Source organism: Erpetoichthys calabaricus (genome assembly GCF_900747795.2).
Source record: "Erpetoichthys calabaricus chromosome 1 unlocalized genomic scaffold, fErpCal1.3 SUPER_1_unloc_22, whole genome shotgun sequence".
Taxonomy (NCBI): Eukaryota; Metazoa; Chordata; class Cladistia; order Polypteriformes; family Polypteridae; genus Erpetoichthys; species Erpetoichthys calabaricus.
In genome coordinates, this window is record NW_026261588.1 from 3,073,126 (window position 1) to 3,096,307 (window position 23,182).

General features: G+C 40.4%; 1 protein-coding gene across 5 annotated transcripts in view; it reads left to right on the forward strand.

Moving 5' to 3' along the window:
* The window catches only part of LOC114669326 (zinc finger protein OZF-like), a 523,681-nt gene that overhangs the window by 358,410 nt on the left and 142,089 nt on the right, over positions 1 to 23,182 (forward strand). Inside the window, exon 3 of one of the 5 annotated variants that reach the window (XM_051921738.1) lies at positions 6,124 to 7,725. The exons of the other annotated variants lie outside the window; for them this stretch is intronic. Within the exon in view, the coding sequence (XP_051777698.1) occupies positions 6,124 to 7,151 (1,028 nt within the window). The 3' untranslated portion in view covers positions 7,152 to 7,725. Of the gene's footprint in view, positions 1 to 6,123; positions 7,726 to 23,182 lie in introns of those variants that run through there. 5 annotated transcript variants of the gene reach the window in all.

A 23,182-nucleotide genomic window follows, 5' to 3' on the forward strand; every position in this document is an offset into this window, starting at 1 on the left:
TCAAACTGAGCACCAAGTGCTCTAAGCTTGTTCTGAAATTTAGACGCATTTTCCTGTATTTTTTTCCTCAAATTTTTCCAGCATTCCTTTAAAGGCTGCCTCAAAGTGATTATTTAAATGGATTTCCTGGTCTTTAATATCCTGAAGCAGCTTCTCGTTTGTCTTGTGTATTTCCTTATATCATTTATATCCTTTTCCCTTATATCATTTATGTCCTCCTTTATATTATTCTTGAGCTCCTTTAAGTCTTGAGCGGTGGCCGTTGCAGTGATCATCGCCTTCAGCTCGGACAGATCGTTTAGGTCTTCACCGAACTCCACAGGTGAAGTAGCATGCCCATTTGCAGCTGATGTTATTGGCTCGTGAGGGGTAGATGACAATGTGGAAGGTAAAGCCACTTTCAGTTTCACTGAGCCTTCTGGAATCGGCGAATTATCCTGGCCCAAATCACTTGCACATTTGCTCCCACTTTCGCTCTCGGATGGGGATGATGCATCAACAAGTCCCATGAAATCTGTGCTTTCGCCTATCTGTTTTCCGGGTCAGTCTCTGGCAAGGCCGTACCTTGAGCTTGAACTTGACATCTGTTTAGATTTGGATAAAGCTTTAGCTGTCTCTTCCAGTTCTTTCTGAGGACTGGCAAGCTTTGTTGGGCTGAATGGCCTGTTCTCATTTAGATTGTTCTAATAGAGCTGCAGTCACCTGAGAGAAAATTAAAGACTTGTTGCTACCTCAGCTTTTCACTTTATTTATTGCTTCATCTCCCTTTCTTTTGTAGCAGGTCTTTTTGTGCTTTACTTTAGCATTGTTTAAGTTTTAATTTCTCTGGCCCTGACTTGTTGAGGTTGCTCAGCTAGCTCTGTATTTCAGGAAGAGAAAGACATTGAAAGGTGGAGTTTAGATTTTCATAGGACTTTTTTACATACCCCCTTGAGAAGTCTTGGTGTGTTTTGAATTTTGCTTTATTTATTGACTGTCATCAAGTTGTGTTTAGTAAAGATTTACTCCAAAACCTGTATGACTGCTCCATTGAACTACTCTCGGATGCTCCTTTACAGAAAGGGAAAATATATGCAATGATCAAACCCGAACAAGCAGCAATGGAATATTTTATCCAAGATAATTAAAAGAATTACAATACTTTTGCTTTGTTTTCTTATGGGCGCCTCCATTTTATTACCAGTAGCGTCCATAGTACTCTTAGCCAGTATTCCTTGGGTCATGTGATTATTATGACATCATTTTGGTGATTGTATTAAGGTTGGATTGGGCATTTCTGGAGTATTTGAAAGTGCAGAAGAAACCCTGTCTTTGTGCTTTTTCAAACAGATTGTGTTCTTTCTAATTTCTTTGTTTAAGAATGATTTGCTGTTTTATCTGTTTTATTTATTTATTTTTTTCACTTCTGGTTTAGACAAAAGATCAGTTTGACTTTTTGGTATCCCGTGATCATTTTCTGCTCAGTTGCCGTTATACTATTTACAGTATACACTTTGCTATCTAAGTGGTAGAAACTGAATTGACCGCGTTCAAGAACTCCGGAGTTAAGGCCACTGTAAGGAGCTCTGGACAGGAGCGTGTTGGTGTTTGTCATGATGACAGCCCTAGCAGTCTTTGGAGGATAGCAGTAGTAAGGGAAACTGTCAAGTTGAAGAATGAAACCTTTCATGTAATCTTAGTAGGTACGTCTCCTGATGTGAATGAAATTAATCAAAAAGCTGTCAGACGCCTGTCCTTGAATAACGAAAACCCACAGAATGAATAATTAAACCAGACATAATTTGCATACATGAACACACACACACACACACACACATTAAATTTAGTTCACTGTAAAACAAAACAAATTTAAATTGAATTAGTAGCATGAGTAAATGATGGCAGTATATGTCCATTAATATTTGCTCTGGCTTCATTATTAAAATTTGATTTAGGATTAGTAAAACTGCCTTAATTTTTTTTTTCTTCTTAAAATTAAATGATTTAACTTAAATGGTAACACTAAGATCTGCTACGGTTATTTTCCACCTTCACTCCCCTTAAGCTCCTGTGCTGTTCTCCCTCTCAGCTGCCTGCTGTTTGTCCGTCTAAGAGGTTAACTTTACTTTTCTCTGTCGTTTCTCCTAACATTGCACTCCTCTTATTCCTTACTTATAAGCTGTCCACTCGCACTGTTTGTATTATCCCTTATTAACTCTTTTAGGGCGGATGTCGACTTTTGTCGACAGAAGGGGTTGAAGGCTAATGTCGACAAAAGTCGACATCCAGGGATAGGGGGCGACAATCAGCTGTTAATGGCGACACATCTCACTGTCACGTCACAGGCATTCCCTCTGTGCTTGGAGGAATGCTAGACTCGTTGACTTGGCAAATAAACCTTGCGTGTGCGTGAGTTGCGAAATGTAAACAATGGCAAGATGGCACCGACATGTGAAAAGGCAGCGAAGCAAGTGCAGAAAAGAAAACACTCGGCAGACGATGTTTTGCGCATTATCGCGGAGTCGGACTCTTGATTTTTCAGAATCGGATTTTATTGGCAGTGATCAGGAGATCGAGCAAGAGAGTAAGAAGCCGGCATCAGCTGATCAGACACCAGCCGATGCCGCGCCAGCGGATCTGCTGCCAGTTGAGTGCCTTCGCGCAGCCGATGCATCTACGGCAAGGTTCGCATGGGATAAATACACATACATTGATCCGTTGAGAGCCGATATGGCTACCAGAGTTTACAAGACGACATGGCTTGCTGTTGGATACGACAGATCACCAGCTGCTGTACTTCAGGCTGCTCTCTCCTGATGCTGCTTTTCAGCTACTGTCAGACGAGACAAACAGGTAGGCAGAGATTTTTTTTGAATCGCGGGCTGCGTTTGCATCGCATTCTCGTTTTTCAAAGTGGAAACCCACAACGAAAGAAGAGATGAAGCGCGCTGTGGCATTACAAATAGAGATGGGACAGAACTGGTGATATAACTTCAGGGAGCATTGGACCAAACGTTTGTCCCCTGGTGGCTTAGGTATGTGCTGCTGCAAAGTTTTATTCACCTCTGTAATAAACAGAAGCAAATCCCATGGGGTGAGCCAGGCTATAATGCCATACATAAAGTTCATAAAGTTTCAGAAGATGAAAAGAGGTGACAATACGGTTTTCATGCAGGCAGAAAACTTGGTGGCAGTGGCATGGCACGATGGCAAATGGGTGACTTGTCTCTCTACAGTACACACTAACAATATATGTGAGAAAGTGCAGCAACAGACAATTGAAAAATAGGCACCAAAGCAACACATATTGTAAGGTGTGCAATGTGGCAATGACTGAAATTGGCTGCTTTGAGCGAGATCAGACTTTGCTGTGTAAAATGTATGTGATATGTATGTGAAATCATAGAGTATGCAGGCTCATACAACATGCAAGACAGTAACATTTGTCAAAAGGAAATATTTTTTGTTGATTTGTTATGTTAAACAATTGCTTTGTGTTCTTTTTTAAAATATGTTAGTTTTTGGAAAAATATTCAGCCCTGGGAGAAAAGAAACAAAAAAAAAATTAGCCCTAAAAGAGTTAAAGTCTTTGTGTGTGTGTATGTATTTTCCAGCATCACTTCTGAATGGCTGGAGCCATTTTCATGAAACTTGGTACCCGTTTCTCATTGGTTGACCAAAATACTGTGGGGTTAAATCAACTGTAACTCTTTTAGGGCTAATTTTTTTTTTGTTTCTTTTCTCCCAGGGCTGAATATTTTTCCAAAAACTAACATTTTTTAAAAAAGAACACAAAGCAATTGTTTAACATATCAAATCAACAAAAAATATTTCCATTTGACAAATGTTACTGTCTTGCATGTTGTATGAGCCTGCATACTCTATGATTTCACATACATATCACATACATTTTACACAGCTAAGTCTGATTTCGCTCAAAGCAGCCAATTTCAGTCATTGCCACATTGCACTGCTTACCATACGTGTTGCTTTGGTGCCTATTTTTCAATTGTCTGTTGCTGCACTTTCTCACATATATTGTTAGTGTGTACTGTAGAGAGACAAGTCACCCATTTGCCATCGTGCCATGCCACTGCCACCAAGTTATCCGCCCACATGAAAACCGTATTGTCACCTCTTTTCCTCTTCAGCCTGTGAAGGCCTGTGTCTCCTGTTCACCCTTACTGTGCCACAAGCTCCAATTCCTCTGCTCTGTAGCTCCATGAACAATTCTGGGCATGTATAAAAATTGTCCAAATGTACACAACATGACCCAAATGTTCATAGCCCTGAAGCAGCTCCAGCACAACCTGACTTGTCAAGGGACAGTTCTCTCTTTGAAAGAAATACTTTCCTGTATATGTAATTACTTTCAGGCAGAAACCAGTGTTTACTTCTGCCAGTACAAAATCCTTTATGCCATACTTTGTGGGCTTGTCTGCCATATATTGGCAGAAAAAAAGGCGTCCCTTGTATTTTATCACAGATTCATGCACAGACAAATCACAGCCAGGCTGATAAAATTGTTTCTATGTTGGTTCCACAATGTCAAGCAGGGGCTGAACTTTATACATGGCGTTAGCCTGGTTCACCCCTTGGGATTTGCTTCTGGTTATCACAAGTGAATAAAACTTTGCAGCATCACATACCTATCATCATGCTGCATAACCTGTCCAAAGTCACCAGGGGACAAAGCACGTTTGGACCAATGCTCTCTGTAAGTTATATCACCAGTTCTGTCCCATCTCTATCTGTAATGCCACAAAGCCCTTCATCTCGTCGTCTGTTGTGGGTTTCCACTTTGAAAAACGGGAATGCGATGCAAGCACAGCTCGCGATTCAAAAAATTGCTCTGCCTACCTGTTTGTCTCTTCTGACAGTAGCTGAAAAGCAGCATCAGGAGAGAGCAGCCTGAAGTAGTCCAGCAGCTGGTGATCTGTCGTGTCCAACAGCAAGCCATGCCGTCTTGTGAAGTCTGGTAGCCAGTTCTGCTCCCACGGATCAATGTCTGTGTATTCCTCCCACACGAACCTTGCTCTAGGTGCATCGGCTGCGCGAATGCGCTCGGCTGGTGTCCAATCAGCTGATGCCAGCTTCTCATTCTCTTGCTCAATCTCCTGATCACTGTCAATAAAATCCGATTATGAAAAATCAGAGTCAGACTCCGCGATAATGCGCAAAACATCGTCTGCCGATTGTTTTCTTTTCTGCACTGACTTCGCTCCCTCGTGACATGTCAATGCCATCTTGCCTTTGTTTACATTTGTTTACATTTCGCAACTCACACACATGCAAGGATTAGTTGCCGAGTCAACGAGTCTAGCATTCCTCCAAGCACAAAGGGAATGCCTGCGACATGACAGTGAGTTTTGTCGCCATTAACAGCTGATTGTCGCCCTCTATCCCTGGATGTCAACTTTTGTCGACATTCGCCCTCAACCACTCCTGTCGACAAAAGTCGACATCTGCCCTAAAAGAGTTAACCCGACCCCCTTCTGGGTGGGGGGCAATCTTGCAGTCTTGTATGTATGTTACCTCCAGTTCACCCTCTGGTGGTTGTTCTGAGTGTCAACTGGATGATGACTGCCAGCATTCTTTGTTTCAACACCACCGGGTCCACCTGTTGCTTTTGAAATTAAGTAGAGCTGGCTGGTTCCGAGCACCAACTGGATGATAACATACATACAACACCGCAAGACAAGCACATTAGTGAGTCTTCATTGTTTGTTAATTTATTATTTTTAAGTTGTGTTTTTTTTATTATATTTTTCTCAAACAATTAAAAAAACACTTTATTTTTCTCCTGGGTAACATTGAGTATTTCAGCTAGTGTAGTATAAAAAAGTCAAAAATAATTTTGTTGATTGTGCCTATCTCATGTGATCTATTTATTTTTCTGATTAAACTTTTTGGCCCCACTGATTATGCTCATGTGGGAAGTAGTTGTAATATGAATGAAAAAATTAACCGGTTAAATATCTTTCTACATGTTACCCGAGTGTTAACAATTGCATATGCTTATCAAAGTTTGTTCATAAATTCAACCAACATGTTTTTTTTTTTAAATATTATAAGGTAATGTCAATGTTACAGCAGTGGATTAAAAACTAAGCTTTTTTTATTTTTCTTTTAAACCTTATACAGGTATCAGACTTCACTGCTGTTCTGAATGTGGCAAAGAGTTTTCACAAAGACACAGCCTTTTGACTCACAAAAGAATTCACACAGGGGAGAAGCCGTATTGTTGCCCTGAATGTGGAAAACAGTTTTCACAGAGAAGCTATCTTCAGGTCCACAAAAGAATTCACACAGGGCAGAAGCCATATTGCTGTTCTGAATGTGGCAAACAGTTTTCACAAAGACACAGCCTTTTGACTCACAAAAGAATTCACACAGGGGAGAAGCCATATTGCTGCACTGACTGTGGCAAAGAGTTTTCACTAAGGAACAGCCTTTTAACTCACAAAAGAATTCACACAGGTGAGAAGCCATATTGTTGCACTGACTGTGGCAAAGAGTTTTCACTAAGGCACAGCCTTTTAACTCACAAAAGAATTCACACAGGTGAGAAGCCATATTGCTGTTCTGAATGTGGCAAACAGTTTACACAAAGAAACCAACTTCAGTGCCATGAAACAATTCACACAGGGGAGAAACCATATTGTTGTTCTGAATGTGGCAAACAGTTTTCACTAAGGCACAACCTTATGACTCACAAAAGAAATCACACAGGAGAGAAGCCATATTGCTGTACTGAATGTGGCAAACAGTTTTCATGGAGAAGCTATCTTCAGAAACACCGAAGAATTCACACAGGGGAGCAGTCATATGACTGTTTTGAAAGTGGTAAACAGTTTTCAGAAAGAAGCCAACTTCAGTGCAACAAAATAATTCACACAGGAGAGAAGCCGTATTGCTGTTCTGAATGTGGCAAGCAATTTTCACGAAGAAGCAACCTTTCGATTCATAAAAGAGTTCACACAGGAGAAAAGCCATATTGCTGCCCTGAATGTGGGAAACGATTCTGTCACCGTAGTACTCTTCAGACACACATTAAAATTCACACAGGAGAGAAGCCGTATTGCTGTTTTGAATGTGGCAATACGTTTTCACGGAAAAGCAGTCTTCAGAGGCACCAAAGAAATCACATAATGGAGAAGCCATATTGCTGAACGTGGCAAACAGTTTTCACAAAGTAACGAACTTCAGTGCCACAAAGGAATTCACACTGGGGAAAAGCAGTTTGGCTGTAGTAAATGTGGCAAACTCTTCAAGAAAACATACTTTTCTGATCCACCAAAGAATTCACACAGAAGCAGCTTAATTGCAGCCCTGAATGTGGAAAACCAGTTTTATGTACAGTAGATACCATCTTGAGCTCGCCACAAGAGAGAAATGTGTTTGAGTTAAACAAACACAACAAAGTAATATTCATTAATGGAAAATTGAAATCGGCCTTGTTGAAGATTATCCAATAAGAGAACTTGACCAAGAGGGGACTTGATTAATAATTCGGAATTGATGAGGGTGCAGATGTAAACCATAAAGAGCAGAGATTGAAGATCAGCAGTGAATACACAAAAAGGGTAAAAATTATCCTTAAATGTTCCTTAATGGTGAGGAACAACAGTTAATCAGCTAGTAAAATACGTCATCTTATACAGCTTTTCGATCATAGACTGGCTGCAGAAAGACCTCAACAGTCTGGATGTAGAAACAAGGTCCTTCATGCCAACCAACTAATGTACAAAAAACAATGCATGCCAAGGCTTTATGTTCTTAGGGCTGAAAGAACAATAATTCTTGACAGAAGTAGGTTACACACGCAATCTTCAAACCTACGACTGCCAACATTTCTTCTCAGTTCACAGGATTGCCACCCTTGTAAAATACTACAGACTGAACTGGAAAGCAATCCATAAAACTGAGGGTTTGTTCAGAAAGAGGTGACACAATTTTGTGAAAAAGCATAAAAAAGATAAGAAGGAAGACCAAGAAAGGAGAAAAAACAAGTGGAGTGGCCAAAAATGCAGTAGGAAATGCACAGATCTCCAACTATAAGTGAATGAGGACCAAAACCTGACACATGAACGGCTCAGGAGAGGTGAAATGAGATGTTTGCAAATGGCTACTTAAGACTGTGGATTTCATACAAGGCTGTTTGCAGCATGTTATGAGAGAAATGGGAAAGGGAACTAATGTAGGTTTTGTAACAAACCACTGGAAACAGTACTGGACCTTACTATAGGGTTTATAATACTCCTGTCCAAAAACTTCTTCATGGAAAGACACAACAAGGTAGTTTTACTGGTTAGTTGGAAACTGTGCAAACAATGTGACATCCCAGTCCCAGAAAAGGATTATTGATAATGAAGAAGTGTGCAACGCTTGAGGTATACCAGTCCTAACTTGTGGAAAATTCACAACCAGAAAAACTGATATTGTTGTCAAGGAGAAACATTCAGACAATGCCTCGATAATCAAGGTATCAATCCTAAATAATATCACTGTGCCTTGAACGGAGAGTGGAAGGATATCAAAATATCACAAGATACAATCAGAAATGTGGACCTAAATGTGAAATAAAAAAATGAAAATCTCCCAGTGTTCTTTGGATTCACAGGGCTTGTTAAAAAGAGCATTTAAGCAGATTGACATCCTAAATTAAATTGGGACAAATTAATGTTGCACCCTATGAGCTCCAAAAGGTGGCGCTGTTAGGAACAATGCAGGTTTTGCAGAGCAGTGAACCTAAAAGAATCAAAACTAATACATAGAGGGTGTCGTAACTTAAAAGTGAGGTTCATGATAGTAATGGAGAGGCAAGTCTGTCACGATAGTAGTCTTCAGAGCCACAAAAGGATTCACACAGGAAAGAAGAAAAGCAATCTGAGATGAGCCAGATGTGGAATAAAACCTCTGAGATTGTACCAGTGCTGGGATGAACAGGTGTATTCCAAAAAAAAATGTTCAGATCATCCAGATCTTGATCTACGTCACACTTTTGTTTTCAGTCGGCTAGATTACTGTAACGCACTCCTCTCAAGACCACCCAAAAAAAGATATAAATCGATTGCAATGAGTGCAGAATGCAACTGCCGGAATCTTAACAAGGAAAAGAAAAACTGAGCTCATCACCCCAGTTCTGATGTCACTACACTGGTTACCGGTGTCATTTAGAACTGACTTTAACATACTGCTGATGGTTTACAAAGCCTTCAATAATTTGCTCCATCTTATATCTCAGAATGCCTGGTCACCTTACACTCCAAATCGTAACCTTAGATCTTCAAATGAGGGTCTGCTTAGAATTCCAAGAGCTAAACTTAAAAGAAGCGGTGAGGCGGGCGGCCTTCTGCTGTTATGCACCTAAACTCTGGAAGAGCTGACCGATAGAAATTCGCCAGGCTGATACGGTGGAGGACTTTATAAAACTGCTAAACACTCGTTATTTTATCTTGGCTTTCTCGTTGCTTCATTTTAGTTTATCCCTGATATTCTGTATATGCAATTATTATTTTTTTTTTTTCATGGCTCCGAAACCCATACCAACCCCTATTTTCTTTGCTGTTCTGTTTCTGGTTTTCTGTGGTGGCGATCTGCACCACCGCCACCTGATCAAATCACCATGCAGTCCTTACATTGATGGATTAAAGGCCAGAGGTCCACGTGACCGTCATCGTCTAATTCTTACATGTGAAGCCTGAAAGCCATGAGGACTGATTGAGATCATTGATGTTAGGTAGAATGCCTAGTGTGGGCTGGGTGGTCTCGTGGACTCGGAACCCCTGCAGATTTAGTTTTGTTTGTCCAGCCCAACTGGAGTTGTTTGTTTTTTTCTGTCCTCCCTTGCTTTATTGTCTAACAGCACCAAAACAGTGTCTGTTATGTCAACTTCACATTCTTGGGAGTTCAGGTGTCTCACCTCATTCCAGGTGATAATTACTGATCTGCAAAGGTGTAATCGTCATTTGGTGGTACATATCGGGCAAGTGATTAGCCCTCAGTAGCAACATATAAAGGGGCAGAACAAAATAAACAACTTGGAAGATTCTAGAACAATCTCCCCGAACACAAACCTGTGTTCTTAGCCATTATCCACCATATATGTGTAATTCTGTTATTTCTCTTCCTGCATATAATGTTGAGTTTGTTGATAAATTAATTACTGCAGACCACGTCTGATCTTTGACTCTACTATCAAGTGTTTTAATGGTGAAAAGATACGACCCGTTTGTCCCCCTGAGGGCACATGCCTGTGGTTCACAGTCTGAATATTCATAATTGGTGAGTATTCTTGAAATATTTAGTCTTTGTAACAAATGGTATGTTAAGCTGCCTATTCTGTGAAATGTTATTTTGAAGCACACAATAAGGAATGGCGTTTAGCCTCTATGCTTGTATGTGAAATATTATTCATGTAAAACATGCCAGGAAAGCGACTTGGCCACTGAGGTTTCCGTATAAAACATGCGTTAGTTAAATTGCTTTTAGCTGCACAGGTTACAGATAACTTTGTAATGGTTTATAACTTAAAGCTTTACAAATGATTGTAAGCTGATGCTAACTTAGTTATTGCAGTAAGTTATAATCAGTTCACAATGTACTGCAAATGTAATCTTTATACAGCAATAATAAAAATATGAAAAAAGGGAGAGATAGAGATCTGCACTCATTTCTGTCATTGGATAAGAGATGTGAGACCTGGTCAGATAAACAAAATATAGACATAATAAATGCATAAATTAATAACTGAAAAGGCTTACAAGTGGGACTCAGTGATTCATATACAAAGAATTCCACAGTCCAAGTATCTTCGTTTAGTAAAATTTAATGTAAAAGCAAAAAAGTGATAACCCAAAAGAAAAAGTTCCTCTCTAAGATTTTTCTCTGTTTAAGGCTTACATGTCATTGAGTTTCTTTACATTTCTCTAGAAAGTTCTCTATGTAACAGACAATCGTGTTTATATGTCACATGGTCAGAAGACAAGTGAGCTACTATCACTGTGTTTGAAAGCAAACGAAACAGTCCATACATCAAGCAGAGAGAGAGAGAGAGAGATAGATAGATAGATAGATAGATATTCTATCTATCTATCTATCTATCTATCTATCTATCTATCTATCTATCTATCTATCTATCTATCTATCTATCTATCTATCTATCGTAACTCAAAGACCACCACTACACCCCCTTAACACTCCTCTTACACCCCACAATAATGACGACATCTTATTGATGCCTACCACTTCTTTCTTGTCATTCCCAGTTTAGCACCAGTTCTCCCCCCTCCACAGCACACAGTACCTGTCGTGTCCCCCACATGTCGCTGAACAGTCTTAAATTGTTCGTTACCTCGTGGTACATGAATTCAAGTTTCAGTCGACTTTTGATTAAAACTTTAAAGAGAAGCAGAGCGTCAGTCCCCATTAGGTTCTTCTCTTTATTTCTCCTTGTGGAAATTCCCAATAACACATTTATTCTTATTTTTTTGATAATAATAAATACCAAAGACAAAACAAATATTTGCAGTCGTATTTAATTTTCAACGTCACACTACATTAGTCGTAATTAATTATTGAAAAAACGCCGTTATTTAAAAACAACACTTTGTTACACTTATTATGCAACAACACAATACACATGTACTTTTTCAGTTATACACGTGTTCAGATAATCTTTATAATGTCAATTGAGAAATATAAACTTAGTTTTTGTATTTTTCCATAGTATCATACCGTTCAAAACACAATCCCGGACACAATCCAGGTTGCATCGTACATGTACTGCAAGCGAAACGAGAACGTTTGCGACGTCCCCTCTTTCTATCAGTACATACAACACAATCTTTGAGCTTCTGTTCATCCAGTGGATAGATGAAATGTGAGCGACCGTTCAGGCGTTCTGCTGTAGCGACTTCTTCAGAAGGACGTCCTCGACGAACAACCTCTTTCGTTGCACGATGATCTTTTACTAATTCATTTATGAGTTTTCTGCGATATGCAAGATGACGCAGTTTATCTTGGGGGTAACACTGAAACCAGAGAATGTAGCTATTTACAGTTGCCACCTCAAGCAACCAGTAAAACGTTTTGCGCCACCACTTGACTGTTTTTCTAGAGAAGTTAAATGATACTGCATAATGATCAAATCTATCGACCGCTCCCATATGTTCTGTATAATCAGAAATAACGCAAGGTTTTATTATCTTCTCAACTTCACCACCTCGCTTTCGTCTCTCTTTCTCTTCAGAAACATCATTGTGAAATGTGCTGTACATGAAAATCAGTCGTTTATCTTGCCACACAAGGGCTAACTGTTTGTTATTTTTCCAAGCAACTGATTCATTCTTCTTCAATTTCAGTTTCTTTTTTATATCGCTGGGTAAAAGCTTTCTGTTCTTCTGAACTGTTCCTGTAATTGACACTCCAAGTTTTGTCAACTCGACACCCAGTGCTGGACTAGTATAATATCTGTCGGTGTAAACATGATATCCAGAGGATCGATCATCTTGAATTAGTCCTTTGACCAAATGTAGCACTACTCTTGCAGGAACCGGTAGATCTGGGTACGGAAGGATATCTTTGGTACATGAACCATAATAGGGTTCAAATTGGCTAAGGTAACCAGTTTTAGAGTCAGCCAATGAATACACACGTAAACCCCATTTTGTAGGCTTTTGTGGATTATACATGAGGAATGAAGTGCGACCCTTGAAACTAATTGTAGTCTCATCCACAGCAATGTTCTGTTCGGGTATATAGAGCTCTGCACACTTACTTTTCATATGAGCTACCATATTCTTTACTTTTTCACCTCTTGTTTGACGCTGACCTGGATCTGGATTTGATGGTGGTTGGACGTGAAGCATCCAGTGTATCATACAGAAGCGGTCTCTAGTAAACAAGTCGGTGAAGAATGGCATGTAGTTGTCCCAAGTTGTTGAAAAATAATCCTTCACATCAGCTGCATTTGTTATAGCCATTTTCAGTATCACACCAATATAGCATTTCATCTCAGTCAGAGAGACATCACGCCATTTTTTCCATATTGAACGCGGTTTTAGTTGATCTCGCATAGCATGAATTTCAGCTCGAGTGTATCTATTCGTTTCATCTGCTACATTTTGCATGACGTCATCAGTAAAGAATAACTGAAACATACCACCTACAGTTTTTGGAATAGAGCCTGCAGGTATCTGTACTCCAGTATTAGCTACGCTAAAGTCAAATCTGTCTACAACAAAATCAACATCACATACTTTGCACCAAGAATTTTCATTACCATTATTAGTTTCAGTTTCGTTTTCGCTGCTTACTGCTTCACTTTCATCAGCTGACATATCATCAAGTTCAGTATCATCAGTGCTATTACCGTTATCATTATAATCATTATCATTATCTTCATCATCAATTTCATCCACATCCATTGCCATAATTTCATCCAGAACTTGTGCTGCATTTTGTAAACGTCTGGACGTCGCCATCTTGAATAGAGAACAAGAACTAGCCAATAATTACAGCAGTTATTTTTTTCAAGCACGTAGGAATAACACAGGCCACTTTTCTCGACCATGCGACTGTTCAAATCGGTCAGAAACTTGCAGGGCCACCAGCGGTGGCCTGACGACCTATAGCGCACTTTTTACTAAGGCCAGTTTTCTGGCCTAACGACCGCAAAGGGTTAAAACCAAATCCACTAAGAAGAAAATCCAAGAACATGAACAATGGCCTCAGCCGTTTACAGTGAATGAATAGGTGAAAAATGGTCTCTCTCGTGTAACAGAACGGACACTGGTCAGTCTCTGAAGCTTTAATTGTATACAGAAATGAGTTTGTGGCTAAGGCTGAGTGTGTTATTCTCCACTGCAGATCTCCAAGTCTTTTCTGCAATGGCAGTTTATAATAAGCTCTCCATGAAGGTGAGATGTTCTCAGAGACCTGCAGTTCCTTCCTCCACAGTGTGTCTGGTAACTCCTTCATTAGATTATAAAATGTCACTTTGACACACAGTTTATACAGTTCTTTTTTGTTAAACAGTACAAAGTCTTTCTCGACTAGAGTACCAAAATGGAGAAGGTGCCCAGGCCTGTCAGTGTGGTCAGTGACATTTGGCCTCACGATAATGGCAGGCGATGCCATCTCTACCTCTAGTGTGTCCTCACCTGTGAAGTACTCGGCACACAGAGAACTCGCGCCTGACCTCCTCAATGCTGTTTTTACCTGGCTGAGAAAAAGTTCAACCAGGCGTATTGATCTGATGCCCAGGACTGTCACTAGGTGGGCAAGGGGTGTCCCAGCACCTCATATCTGTGTCAATCAGGTTACTTATTTTTAAAATTCTGTTTTTTAAAAGAATAGATACAAAAAAATCAGAAAGCAATAATGGACATTCTAACAGAGGATTCCACACTAAAGGTTCTTCCATGAACCAATAAATACTCTCCAGATTTAGCCTGGTGGTCCTGAGTTTTCTGTGCCAGATTTGAAATGCGGATTGATAAAATTTTGGCAGATCAGACCGAACAAACTCGGCATTGCGTAAGGAAAAAAAAATGTTCAGCGAAATTTAAGCCTCTTACTCTACGAAATAAAGCAAAGGCCAGCTGTCTCCACGGCAGGTGCTCGGGGCCGTATAAGAGCCGATGTAACATTTGGAGTCTAAAGGCCTCCATCTTGCTCAACAAGTCAATGAGTCCCTGACCGCCTTCTTCTACAGGTAGATACAGGACACTACGCTTCACCCAATGTATTCCATCCCAAAAGAAATCCAAAATAATGCTCTGGGTGGTTTTGATGATAGATAATGGGGGGGTCAACACACTGCAACTTATGCCAGAACATGGAGGTTATTAATAATTAGGACTCTGCCTCGACAGGAGATCTCCTTTTGAAGGTATTTCCATTTGTACAGCCTGTCTTTGAGTTACAATGATTTGTTAATTTTTTGATTATATTATTTATGTGCGGAGTAGGAGGAGTGTAAAGGGGGAGTAGTGGTGGTAGTAGTCTGATATATGGCTCATTTATTTTTTTATTCTGATAATTGGGCTTGTTTTGTCATTTGAATGTGTATTTTGTTAATAATTTGTTTTTTTGTTTCAAAATAATGGTCATTTTAAAAATAAAAAAAAAATCTATCTATCTATCTATCTATCTATCTATCTATCTATCTATCTATCTATCTATCTATCTATCTATCTATCTATCTATCTATCTATCTATCTATCAAACAGTCCATACATTAAGCAGAAAAGACGCTGCCCCTTATTTACTAAAATTCTATTATGACAGTACAGATGAAGCTGAGCAATGAGGAAGTGCTGGGTTGTCGTCAGATCCACAATCATCTCCTGGTCTTGCCCTACTCTTTCAAAAGCAATTGTCTACTACAATGGAGTTTATCTGAGTTCTGGTTTTACCCTCTGGTGACTTCCCGGTGTATCTGGCATTTTTTCTTTTTGTTGACGCCATGTGTTTGTGACTGTAAAAGTAGGTTTCCTTGTGAATTCTCAAAGTCTTTCCTCCATTTTGATTTCTCTCGCTCACTTCATGTGGCCCTATTACTTTCCCTTCTCTAAGTTTTCATACCTTTTCATTAAAATCCCCCATTATCATTAGGAATCCTTGATGCTTCAAGTACTTTCTCATCTTCTGATAGGGAGTAAATCTCTCGAGTTATTAGCCGGGCCACTGGTGTTCCCTGTATTGTTGCATACGTACTGTAGTTCCTTCAGATTATGTTTTATATGAGATCAATGCTTTTTTGAGTTCTTCCATTTAGAATTGGAGCGACTCCTCTTCTTTTGTGTTCTCATCTCAAGTATGTCATTCTGTATTTTTTTTCTGCTCTGGTGCGTTTGTGTAGATATCTCCCGCATTATTCCCGAAAGTCTCTAAGACCCTCATTGGTTGTACGCCAGACTGGGGAGTAGATCCAGTAGCCATTGCCCATTTTGTTACTATTGTCACACATCAGGACAGGCTAACAATTCTGCAGTCCTACAGAGTTTGGTGCCAAGCTGAGGAGAGTAACTGACAAGGTGGTCTTCTCTGAAGTGCTACTTGTGCCACCCACCAGTCCAGATAAGGTTGAGGAGATCAGAAGGCTCAATGTGTGGCTCAGATCTCGGTGTAGGATAGAAGAATATCAGGTTATGGGGCTTAGGACTCCTTTTGTACAATGGGTTACATTTGAAGCCAGGCCTGGGGGGTGAGCTCGTAGGAAGATTCCTGGTAATTACCTGTGGGACCTTGCCAGGTATAGTCTGAAGGAGCAAGGTGGAAGCATCCTCCAGTTGACCCACCACCTACACAGTGAGTTCCGAGTGTCTGGTGCTTTGCGCCTTTAAGGACTGAATCCCGACTACTAAAACTGACTCTAAGGACATGGAATGTGACCTCTCTAGTGGGTAAAGAACCCAGGTTACTGCAGGAGGAGGTAGAGGGGTACTGTTCCCCTCAATGCACACATGGGCTCTAAGACCCAAACTCCTACCAAAGGGCTGGACTCTATTCCATTTTGGAGTTGCCCAGAGAGAAAGCATTGGGCAGGTGTGGGTTTCCTTACAGCCCCCAGCTCAGCACTTGTACTTTAGATTTATCCACCGGACGAGATGGTCACGTCCCTACAATTTCGAGTCGGGGCTGTGACTCATGTCTATCTTTATGTGCTGACTATAGAGAAGTTGGGTGGAGTGCTGGAAGGTGCTCCCTCTGGGGACTCTGATGTGATTATTCAACATTCACATGGGCAATGATGAGTGAAACCTGGAAGGGTGAGGTTGGGAGGAATGGCCTACTCAATCTGAACCCAAGGGGTGCCTTTGTGTTGGGCTTCTGTATTAATGACTGTTTGTCCATAACGAACACCTTGTTTGAGTTTAACGCTGTTCATAATTGCACTCGGCACCAGAGCATCCTAGCCAATGAAGTGACCGAAGGATTGCTGAAATATTTGTGTTTAACACACATGTAATAGTATGATGTGATATGTTTGTTAAGAAGACCCAAGACAGACACAAAAGGCGCTATATAACATCGCTGTGAGCACACGGTGGATTTATAAGTGAAGATTTTACTCCAGTAAGGTCCAAGCTGGGGACATCACAAAGGAAAGTGGCTGCTGGACTTCATTGTTCTTGGCCCCGGTGCATTTTGGATACTCGCCATTTAGAAACCTGTATGCCATGACCACTTTGGAGTTGAGATGGGCTACATTCTCACAAATTGAGGAAGAGTGTTGTTTTATTGAGGAGTTCTGGGCTCCAGGCAGGTAAGTGTGTGAGATGTGACTACTTACGGGTGGCACTAGATCTTTTACACCTGCTCTGGAGCTATAAAGGCCTGGCTGAGCTGAACCGGGATGAGCTGGAAATCGGGGAGTGGACTTGATGGGAGCTCAGCTGGTGGAGAAGGAAAGGGGGCTGTGGTCCTAGCTAACCAGACCTAGTTCTGTGGAGCAGAGTTAAGACCTGAGCACTAAAGTGTTTGGGATTCTGCCTCCTTGTGGTCTCTGTCCCCCCCATTGTATTTAGCCTTTATTTGTCAGTAAGACCTTCTTTTATTTGCTACTTGTGGCCCCTTTTGATTTCATGTGGGTGTGCAGACTGCTCCACACTGTGGTCTTTGGGTGGAATGGATGGCATAAGGCCGGGGTTATACTTTACGCGACGCATGCTGCAGCGGACGCTCCTGCTACACAAGCGTTGTACTGTTTATACTTGCACGTGTAATTTACATAAATCTGGAGGAATTCACCAGGTGGCAGTGCGAGACATTATCACGGTAAGAACAGGTTCGGCTTCGTTGTGTTGTGAATTGCCTGGAATACCCAATAAACTCCGATGACACCTTAAGGATGTTTAATGATTAAATCCATCAGTCCAGGAATTTGTCCATTCCAGCAAGCATTGGGCACGAGGCAGAAACAATCCCTCAACGAGGCTTCAGCTCATCGCAAGGTGAATACAAGCACACACTCACATATGCTGGCGTCATTTTAGTGTCACCAAATCTGCATATCTTTGGAAAGAAACCGGAGCACACTGAGGAAACCCACCAGGAAAACATGGAAACTCCAGGCAGGGAAGACCAGTGATGTGACTCCCTGCAAGACCGCAGCGCTAACGCTCCGACACTGTGTCACCCCCATGTGTGTAATTATTAACAGTATTCATTATTTAAACAAAATTACCAATTTACCTGTAACATGTAACATACATACTTTAATGCATTTCATCATGAAAGTGATATCTATATATATATATATATATATAAAGGAGAGTTGGGATCCGTGTGGCTGTGTTTGTGGAGGGACGGAGAGTTAAGGCGGGTGTTGGAGTCACGTGATCATCTCCCCTCCCATTCACTTCATTTCGCTCCGAGCTGACGCGGTTAGTCCTTTCTCCTTTACTGATTTACTGTTTAGTAGACGCGGTACTTACTGAATACTATTTGTTCCTTTAGTGTTTCTTAGTGTTTAGTAGACGCGGTGTGCCGGTGTTCCTGGCAGTGTTGCGGTTTAGTGTTACTTTCTACTTTGTATTTGTACTTTAGTGTTTAATAATAAATAATAATAATTCATTACATTTATATAGCGCTTTTTCTCAGTACTCAAAGCGCTAAAATAGTGAGTGATACTTAGCTGATAGCAGTGTAGAAGCAGCACAGCACAACGCAGCCGGTAGGACAGGCAGGTGTGGTAGCGTAGGTGAGCGGCGATAGCAAGCAGCAGGAGGAGGAAGCAGGATTTGGATGTTCCAATACACAGCCATAAACAGTAACGCTTGGTAATTTCAGGCGTGATCGCCCCGAAGCCATAAGCCAGGTTAGTATGAACATCAGATCAGTTCCCGGTCGTAGAGTACTGTAAGATGAAATGGGAGCAGATCAGCATGCTTTGTTTCCTTACTAACCTCCCATAGTTTATGAAGACGCACAGCAACAATTAAATCATACAGATTCTGGTGTATTCTCCGTTGCATTTGCTGTGTGTATTTCTTTAGGTATTGACCCAAGTGATCAAGTTTTTACTATTTCTTCAATGCAAAATCACTTACAAATAATTTTTGTTACTGGACAATTGCTTCCATTCCCTGTCGAAAGTAGCCGACGGGCGACACCAGTTACAAGTATTCAGTGCGTTCAAAGACCTGTACGAAGTACGGCCAGTAACACAGTCACTCAAAAAAGGGGAGATGACTCGGTGCGGGAAATGGGGATTGAAACTACCTTGGAAGACATGCAATCAACGAGGCGATTAAACGGATCTCAAGAGACGTCTTCTAGGTTGGAAAAAAAGCACTTGGCTGCCAAAACCATATGTATGCATGTATGTATGTATGTATGTGTATATATATATATATATATATATATATATATATATATATATATGGTTGAAATAGTTTACTGTCAAATAAATGCAAAGAGTACGCGACATGTGTTTCACCCTCGATGAGCCCAGAATGAGGGTGAAACGCGTGTTGCGTACTCTTTTCATTTATTTGACAGTAAACTATTTCAACCATTCTATGATCTGCTCCTCACAAACTGAGGGCACTGTGGCGGATGTTAGCAGATTGCTGGCCAACCACAAGCGTTACCTGGTAGGTAACCACCCATACAATCAGATTGTGACACAGACTACGAATGCCGTGAATATATATATATATATATATATATATATATATATATATATATACAGGTGCTGGTCATAAAATTAGAATATCATGACAAAGTTAATTTATTTCAGTAATTCCATTCAAAAAGTGAAACTTGTATATTAGATTCATTCATTACACACAGACTGATGTATTTCAAATGTTTATTTCTTTTAATGTTGATGATTATAACTGACAACTAATGAAAGTCCCAAATTCAGTATCTCGGAAAATTAGAATATCACTTAAGACCAATGCAAAAAAAGGATTTTTAGAAATGTTGGCCAACTGAACGGTATGAACATGAACAGTATGAGCAGGTACAGCACTCAATATTTAGTTGGGGCTCCTTTGGCCTGGATTACTGCAGCAATGCGGCGTGGCATGGAGTCCATCAGTCTGTGGCACTGCTCAGGTGTTATGAGAGCCCATGTTGCTCTGATAGTGGCCTTCAGCTCTTCTGAATTGTTGGGTCTGGCGTATTGCATCTTCCTCTTCACAATACCCCATAGATTTTCTATGGGGTTAAGGTCAGGCGAGTTTGCTGGCCAATCAAGAACAGGGATACCATGGTCCTTAAACCAGGTACATACATAGATATATATACATAGATATAGATATATATATAGATATATATATATATATATATATATATATATAGATATATATATATAGATATAAATACATATCTACAGAGATATATACAGTGGACCCTTGACTTACGAACTCAATTCGTTCGCGAGGGCTGGTTGTAACTCAAGTTGGTTGTACGTCAAGACTATTTTTCCCATAAGAAATAATGGAAATGCCCTTAATGTGTTCCGAACCTCCCACAGCAACACTTAATTAACCTTTTCATAATAAAAAAGGGTTGTATAATGTGCATAATTTACCAAAACACCAATAATATTTCTAATGTACTAACCAAAAAGTTATAAAAAGTGTGTAGCCTGCCAGAAACAACAACTTCATACTGTACTCACCTTTTAATTTGACATCTTTGGGCTGCAGGAAGGATGATAATGAAACTTAAGGCTTTTTAAAGGCTTTCTTTAACTTGCGCCCAGCCGTTTACAATCATTTCCGTAGCTTCTTTTGCGTTAATTTTAATCTCCTCCTGCCTACAAGTTATTCTGACGAGAATTTTTCTCAGCATTTCCTTGCGATAATACACTTCCAAGGTCCGAATGATGCCCAAATCCAATGGCTGAAGTGCTGCCGTGCACTTGGGTGGGAGGAATTCAACTGGAACTTTATTTAAATGTGGAAGCATGTTGTGGGCAGCACAGTTATCAATCAGAAGCTGTATCATCCTTTTTTTTTCCTTCATATTGTGAGGTTTCTGAACTCTTGAGACCCCCCCACTCAATGGGAACGACACACTGAATTGCATCCTGAAGCGCGATTGCCGTGTCTGTCAAAGCTTGTTTGTCCGTTGCTGGGCAGGGTAACAACAGACTCATAGTGCTGCAGTGAAGTGACAGAGAAGCAAATCCTAAAAGATCGGGGTCGCGCTATAAGTCCCTGTCTTGCTCCCCAAAACACAAGGTTGAGTCTCATTACTTTAGCAAAACCAGCTTTATTCAGCTTGAAACAGGAACGGCACACTTATTTATTGCAGCGTGATCTGCCACTCTGCTATACACAGACACAGCAGATCAGTGATCAAGTAATCCTGTTACCTGCCTTTACAATGGTCCTTGCATATCACCCATCGATATCTTTTCTGTTTGCTTTGGCTGAGAGACGCAGCACAGCTTTGAGCCGGCTGTTCCCCCAGCAACAGATAAACAGTCTTCCATAGACGTGGAGTTTGGACTTCGGGACACTCTTCGGCGTGCTGTCTAGTTGAGGGAGGTCCCAAGAGAGTTTACAAACCTCACATTTACTTTGAATGAGTGCCGCATTAATAGGAATGTTTCTTGAACGCGCATCACTGAACCACATAAAAACGGCTTTTTCGAAGTCTTCAAATGCAGCAGTTCACATACGTTTTGCAAGCCAAGATTTTTCTTCTTTTTTTGCTCGGTCTTTCAAGAAAGTTGACAGCATCGATAGCGAAATTTCGAATTCACTGGCAATGTCTTTTTTTTTTTTTTTGTGCTGCAATCAAGAGCTGCAAAAAATGTAAAGTTTTTTTCTAATATGAACTGTTACCGTTTTTTCGTGTCTGCCGTATCTATAGGAGGGTGACAATGAGTTAAATTCCAATGGATGTTTTTCAAATGTTGACGAGCAATAAGTAAAAAAAAGTAAGACTGAAATACGAGGAAAGTCAGAAGAAAGAAAAAAAAATGACAGTGTTTCTGTTTGGGGGGTTGTTGTTCACAACTGAGCTGCAGTACAGAACTAACTGCTCTGTGAATGATTCATTCAAGCATTTCAAGGTCGTTAGGGCACTTCGTTGTAATGAAAGTATCTGCTGAATGTACTTTGTAGTAAAGAGATTTCTATAGACTCGTGTCATATGGAGAAGCTGTTGGGACCATAAAAACACTTCGCTGTAATGAAAATTTTGTTGTAAAGATCTTCGTTGTAACAGAATTTTACCTGTATATAGATAAATAATTGCACTGACCGAAATTACATCCACAAACACACGTATCTGGGCTCCGACTGACGCTTACTAACGCTCTCGGCTGTTTGTTTACAATCGCACAAGCGGATACACTTGACCGCATTGGGGTCGTAACGCAAGATGTTGGTCGTAAATCAAAATAAAAATTTTGGTCGTAAGTCAAGTTGTTTGCATGTCAGACCAGTCGTATATCAAGGGTCGACTGTGTATATATATATATATATATATATATATTACTAGCAAAATACCCACGCTTCGCAGCGTGAAGTACTGCTTTAAAATTTTAAATAATAAACTGAGGGAAAATGTACCAATAATTATTTGTTAAGGATCTCTTTGTATACCACGTTGTCAGTTTGCCCCTCCAGTTGTAATATGACCAAGCTGTGTGCTGAGCTTACTCTTGAGCATGCAACGTATAGTTGGCCATGTGAAAAGCAATCTTGCCTCAAATCAATGCCAACCTTTTGTAGGGTCTGTCCCTGAGACTTATTAATTGTCATTGTGAAGCAGAGCCTTACTAGAAATTGGAGGCATTTGAATTGAAATGGGAGATCAGAGGGAATAATGGGGATGTGAGGAATAAAAACTCTCTCCCCTGAGCCAATGCCAGTAAAAATAGTTGCCTCAGTCTGGTTAAATGGAAAAGAAAGAAAAGAGAAAGCGCACGTTTCTAATATGTTTAATTTCACAATGCTTGTGGGTAGACAATATTTTTTGTTGTTCCATTGTCTGTGCAGAATGTTAGACTGAATAATATTGTTAAGTCCGTAGACGTCTTTGTTTTTGGTCGCAAGAACAGCTCGTTCGCTCAGCCAGTCGTGATCTTTATAATTGGTTTGAATATTGGGAAATACTTTTTCAACCAATTCTTCTTTTGACGTCACTAAATTGCAGAAGTTATGAGGCAATGAAATTTGTCCTGAGGTCAGATCAACCGGCACCTTTCCGTTCCCAATTTCCA